At 46.2% G+C, this 6902-nt stretch overlaps 1 protein-coding gene across 1 annotated transcript; it reads left to right on the forward strand.

Moving 5' to 3' along the window:
• The first annotated feature begins 3480 nt into the window (after positions 1–3480).
• Positions 3481–5103, forward strand: LOC105272469 (uncharacterized). Its single transcript, XM_011314619.1, has one exon. The coding sequence runs from the start codon at positions 3481–3483 to the stop codon at positions 5101–5103; it is 1623 nt and encodes a 540-aa protein (XP_011312921.1).
• Positions 5104–6902: the final 1799 nt, after the last annotated feature.

The following is a 6902-nucleotide window of genomic DNA, read 5'->3' on the forward strand; positions in this document are numbered from 1 at the left end:
GACTGACAAAGCGTTCAGTATTCTACAGTTAATTTCCAACCCATTAAACGTACTTTTTGCGACCATGTTCATTAGGAATGAACGACCAAGCTAATCAGTCTGTTTAAAACTAAGATAAACTCGGGCGGTTTCACCGAGAAATAATTATCGGAAAACTCCGACAATGATCGTGACCTGTCGGTCAACGGTCACCAGCCGAAATCTACCATCATCTTTGAAAAATCACCCCACTCACCAAGAGTCTATCATCGACAATCATCGCGTTCGTTATCAACGCTCACCGTGAAATCACCTATGTAACTCACCACGTAAAATCACCGCGTAAATCAACTACTTGTACATCAACTAAACTCAACTAAATTGTACATCAACATAATTTAACTCGTACATCAACAATTCAACTTGTAAATAAGTGTAACTGCATTGACATTGTCCACGCGTTTTAATAAATTAACTCAACGTTGTAAGTAATAATTTCCGCGAGCTAAACAGTTTTACAACCTCAACCGAGTTTCCTGAAATCTCCGGACCTACCCTACTCAACTATTCCCTCACCAAACATATGGTCCTTCGAGCCGGATTCCGGGATTAAATTCAGTGAAACTGCGAAAATCAACGAACAATTAGTGAAAAAATCGAGTGACTCAACATCGTGAAAATCAAAAGGACACCTCGTTGTGAACAGTTTTCGGGGTTCACACGAGCAATACAACGGATTTCGAGAGCAATAAAATTTAGACAATAGGTGTTTGTGACCGAAAGCAGACACTCGAAATCAAAACAACCGCGCTCGGCAATCCACACGGTTAATCCCAATTCAAGGGCAACGTTATCTATCTCTCTCTAATCGTGGTTACCTTTAACGAATTATCGACACCTCAACAATCTATAGAAATTAAAAACTGTTTAATCATCTCCGGTCGGTAATCAAGAATATCAACATGTCTTCTGACTCATTGATTGAGAGAGAAAATCAATGTGAGGATTCCGAAAATCAAGAGATCATTTCAGAACTGCTCACTACCAATACTGAGGAACCTCACCAATCAGCAGAGGTCAGGTATCATTTTACTAATTTACAATAAAATCTTGGCAAGTGATACGGCCTTCTATGTTTCTCCCCTCAGCAACATCAACATCATAAGAAGCTTCGTGCAACCCAACAGGAATGAGAGAATTTACAACTCTCTCACGTCCCCGGAACACCAATTATGAGGTCGACATCATCCGAAGGAATTTACGCCTCTTTCGAGGTGACAGATGCCTCAACAATCATGACACTCACCAGACTCCGAAGTCATCACGAACGATCTACTCACCAAGCTGCAGTTCAGCAGCACGAATTAACATCAAAATGTCCTTCACGCATCAATAAGAGGACGACGCCACGATCAACGCCTGTCACGAGCAGGAGAAGAGTGGCACATGTGGCATCAACAACGGAGAGAGCACCAGAGATATCAGCAAAGCCTCCTCCGAGAAATTGCTGTGCCTTCTGCACAGGAAGACACTACATCGCGAGCTGCGAGAAGTTCATCGCACTCTCATCGATCAACGAAGTCAACGGATTCAACTGCCACTGAGGGGATTTACGCCCCCCCTGAGTCAAGTAGAAGAATCAACTCAACAGCAGAGATCAACTGCAACAGTGAACCTCAACGACCAGCGGATCAGTGCGCAAGAGAAAATCACCGAGAATCAGAAATCATCAGCCATGAACAGCAATCAACGGCATTCAACGCAACCATCTGTGCTGCTAGTCACGGCGCTAGTAAAAGCAGCATCATCACGAGGATACCTGATTAATGCCACGGTGCTAATCGATCAAGGCTCGGAAATATCGTTCATCACCGACAATCTAGTTCATCAACTCCACCTGAAACGAGCACATTCAACGCTCGAACTAATCGGAATCCGTGGAACACCGTCAGGGACCACGAGAGGAGTGGTGTCAGTCGTGCTGCACTCAACGATTGGAAATCAATAAGTTGAAATCACCGCACACATCTTGAAGAAACTTACGACACGACTGCCATCATTCTCATGTTCATCGACGAGGATCGGCTCACTACAGGATCGTCAACTAGCCGATCCAGATTATCTAAGGCCTGGACCAATCGACATCATCATCGGATCAGACAACAACGGGCGGATCATCAAAGAAAAGGTTATCAAATCGACATCAACTCAACTAGTTGGCCAACAAACAGCATTTGGTTGGATAATATCAAGTCCAATCAACTGCCAAGGCTGTTCACCGAGAATCTCCTGAACTGCAGTACGAACTTCCGCGAACGAACAGTTACTAGAGCTTCTCCAAAAGTTCTGGGTACAGGAAGAAATCAACAAATCACCTGAGTGTCATGAGCTATCACCAGGGGATCACCAGCGCGAGATGCACTTTCAATCGACGCACTCCAGAGACGAAACCGGGCGCTATGTTGTGAGGTTTCCCCTGAAAACCTCAGCAACAGCCCTTGGTGACTCGAGGCTCAAAGCAACACGTCAACTACACTCGGTAATGAGACGCCTACAAAAGGATGAGGCGTACTCAGCCCTCTACAAGGCCTTCATCAGAGAATATCAACAGTTAAATCACCTTTAAGAAGCACCAGAGACTCAAGAACCCTCCCCAGCCTATTATCTACGGCACCACGGGGTTCTGAGAGACGATGCCATCACCACGAAACTACGAGTCGTATTCAACGGCTCCAGCGCGAGCTCAACAGGAATCTCATTGAACGACATTCTCTATTCTGGAGGACAACTGCAAGTGGATGCAGTCACGTGGGTGAGGAAACACCAGTTCGTTTTTAGGACGGACATCGTGAAGATGTTTCGCCAAATTCGAGTTCATCAAGACGATTGGGATCTTCAACGAATTTTGTGGCTCAACGAAGAGAAAAGAGAGATCACATATCAACTGACCACAGTCACCTATGGACTCAACTGTTCACCATGGATATTACTAAAAGTCCTTCAACAACTGGTGGAGGATGAAGGTCACCGCTTCCCAGCAGCAGTAGAGACCCTTAGAAAAGGTCGCTACGTTGACGATATCTATGGCGGTGCCGACTCCATCGATCAACAGAAAGAAATCGCTACTCAACTGCAAGGACTTTGCGAAGCCGGTGGCTTCCCACTCCAAAAATGGAGCAGCAACTCACCAGAAGCTCTTCAACAATTTGGTCTATCACCACAGAACTCAACAGTGCTTTTCGTAGAATCAATCACCAAGGCCTTTGCTGGTAGAAATCAACGGATACATTCAAATATGAGGCCGAGAACTTCTCCTCAACAACGTTCACCAAGAGATCAGTGCTATCAGAGATCGCCCAGATCTTTAATGCACAGGGATTCATCGCTCCAGTTGTCATCCTCGGCAAAATCTTCATCCAAAATCTATGGAGATTAAAACTTAAATGGGATGATCCTTTGCCGACGGACTACGTTCGACAATGGAGGAAATTTCGAGCGGAAATGAACGAGCTAGATAAGATCTCAATCCCGAGATGGCTCAGACTATCAACAGAATCGATCAACATACAACTCCACGGGTTCGCCGAGGCATCCAAATCGGCAATGAGCGCAGTAGTCTACATCAGATTAAAGAAACTTAACGAGCCGGCCTCAAAAATCATCGTATGTGCAAAAACGAGGGTGGCACCACTCAAGGAAGTGACCATCCCTCGCCTCGAACTCACCGCTGCACTACTGCTCACCCGTCTTATAAAGACAACTCACCAGATGCTCGAACTCAACAACGTGGTAACTCACCTCTGGTCTGACTCATCTGTTGCTCTGGCGTGGATCACCAGTCATCCTTCACGCTGGAAGGAATTTGTCCACAACAGGGTAGCAGAAATCCAAGAGACATTGCCAGAAGCAACATGGAGGCACATCAGTGGAAAAGACAATCCAGCAGATTGTGCCTCAAGGGGGATCTCAACAAATCAACTCATCGAACATCCACTCTGGTGGTCAGGACCTGACTGGCTTAATCTAGAGCCAGACCAGTGGCGACAATCAACAACAGACGTCCCTGCAGAGGTCTCGATGGAAGCGAAACCATCACCAGCTCATCCAGTCGCCGCTGAGGTCAACGTCAACGCGCTAGCAGAGTTGCTAGACAGATACTCAACACTCTCAAAGGTGCTGCAAGTGTCAGCGACCATCAACAGGGCAATCAACAGGTTCAGTAGGCAACCAACACCCCACACACCAGCCCTCACACCTGACGAACTCGACAAGGCTCGGCTGTTCTGGGTAAGACTTACACAAAAACAATTCTTTGCTTCGGCAATAAGGAGCCTGAGGAGAGACCATCAACTGCCAACGGGACATCAACTGACCAAGATGACTCCATTCCTAGATGAGCTAGGAATCATGAGAGTCGGAGGACGACTCAGAAACGCTGAACTAGACGCTGACGAGATTCACCCCATCATTCTGCCTCGCCAGTCGCGACTGACCACACTGATCATCGACGAAGCTCACCGACGAACACTACACGGAGGGACTCAACTTACGTTAGCAATCACCGGCCAAAATTACTGGATAATTGGCGGGAGGGGCACTGTTCGAGCCCAACAGTTGATGGGACAACTTCTCGCAGCAAGAGTCTCACCATCGAGAGCATTCCTCCACACAGGGGTGGATTATGCTGGTCAAATGCCCATACTCAAGTGGAGACCAACAAATGCTCAACCAGCCGCGGTGCACATCGCAGTCTTCGTCTGTCTGAGTAGATCAGCAGTGCACCTGGAGCTGGTCACGCGTCAAAGCACAGACGCATTCATCGCAGCATTCAAGAGATTCACCAGGAGAAGAGGAATCCCCCAAGTGATATATAGTGATACCGGAAGCAACTTTGAAGGAGTTGCTGGAGTCCTACATCGACTATACAACGAGGAATCACCAGAGAATCAACAACTTCAAGCTGCACTTGCCACAAATGGAACTCGCTGGAGCTTCATCCCACCACGAGCACTCCATTTTGGTTGTAACCGTAAATTCGCTTTCTTTAAACGGTCCAATACCTCTACAAGACCTGCGTTGTGCTCTCTGAGGCTTGCCCCGAAGATGACAATGTCATCGAGGTAGACAAAACACCTGATCCCTTGAATCCCCGCTAAGACTGAATTCATCAGTCTTTGAAATATTGCTGGTCCTCCTTTCACACCGAAAGGTAATCGGTTCAACTCGTAGTGCCCAGACGGCGTTGACAAAGCCGTCTTGCACTTGTCCTCCTCTGTCACTGAAATTTGGTGAAATGCCGCGGCCAGATCCAATGTGGTGAAATACTTCGCGTTTCCCAATTGATCCAGTATATCAAAGATATTCGGTAGTGGGTAGGAGTCGCCAACTGTGATGTCATTTAATTTACGAAAGTCAACGACTACTCGCAATTTGACTTTGCCTGATGCATGGAGTTTCTTTGGAACAACAAGCAAGGACGCATTCCACTGGCTGTTGCTCGGACGAACTACCCCGTTGACCAACATCTCCTTAACTTGAGGTTACACCTCTTCTTTTTGTGACTGGGGCAACCGATGGGGTCGCACGTTGACGGATTCGGTCCCTGGAACAATGGGAATGGAGTGTTCTAAGTGATTGGAGACTCCTGGAGGATCTCCTGGAAGTTGTACAATAGTGTTGTACTTCTCCAATATTTCCAGTAGACTCTCTCGTTCTTCTTGATTGAGGTGAGAAATCCTCAAATTCTCACGAAGGAACTTTATGCGATCTTGGTTGGTTTTCTTATTCCTTCCATCCATTTTTATGAGCATTATTTCCTGGGCTGTACATAATTCTTCAGGTTTTGCGAGCGGCCTTCTACAGAATACGTCATTCGTCAGTGGTATTCATGACGCATACGATTGCTCGACCGTCACGTGGCTTTGTGAGGCATTCACCCATGAAAACGCCAGGTTGCAATTGTTTCTGACGTACGATTCCATTCTGCGTGCTTGAAGTTGTAGCCCAAGCCAAAATTTCTGTCCTAGCTTTTACTATAATTGGCCTTTCAGGTCGAAAAAGCTGTAAAGATGTGCCATTTACTATGACGCACTTTCCAGGTTGTACCGACGTAGTCAGATCTCGCGATTGAAAGAAATCTTCACCAAGAATTCCTCCGAAACATGGAAACTCATTTGGCACAACGTGAAACACGTATCCTAATTCCTCCTTGCCAATTCTCAAATAAATTTTCACTTTTCCAAGTGTTACGACATCTTAGTTCGAAATTCCTCATAATGTCCTTCCCCCGGGCTGGACCTTGAGATCCTCTTTTAGCTCCCCGGTTTTAATTACGGATATGGCTGCTCCAGAATCTGCTAGGAACATCGTTGGTTGTTTGAGCTCATGCGCCGACAAAATAAGGCGATTCTTAGTCTTTGATGGCTCTGCAGATATAATTTTACGCCTTCTGAGATGGGTATCACCCAAAATAGTTCCTTGTTGACTCTCGTGACCCTCCACTTCAGATATTTGCATCATCGCAACTTGAAATGCCCCCATTGGTAATCCGTCACCATTCGACGAGCTCTTGTTTTCATGATTTTTTCTCGTGCTACTGTCAGCATTCTTATCGACCTGTTTTGGTGCATCACTTTTCTCCTTTAACTGCAACTCTGTATTGTCTGATATTCTACATTGTTTCCTCAGTTTAAAACAAGAAGTAATTTCATGCCCTAGAGTGTGGCAAAATTTGCACGTCACTCCATATGCGTTGATACTGCGTCGCTCTGGAACAGGTAAATTCGATTTCCGCTGTATTTTGCAGTTCGTTGCCTGGTGCCACACTTGCCTTTCGCTTGACAACAAGCGAAACATCCCGTCCTTAGGGATTATCGCCCTATTGATTGACGATTTTCTCCCTGAGAACGCCTGGAACTCCCAGA

The sequence above is a fragment of the Fopius arisanus genome, unplaced genomic scaffold (genome assembly GCF_000806365.1).
Source record: "Fopius arisanus strain USDA-PBARC FA_bdor unplaced genomic scaffold, ASM80636v1 scaffold00183, whole genome shotgun sequence".
In the NCBI taxonomy this organism is placed as follows: Eukaryota; Metazoa; Arthropoda; class Insecta; order Hymenoptera; family Braconidae; genus Fopius; species Fopius arisanus.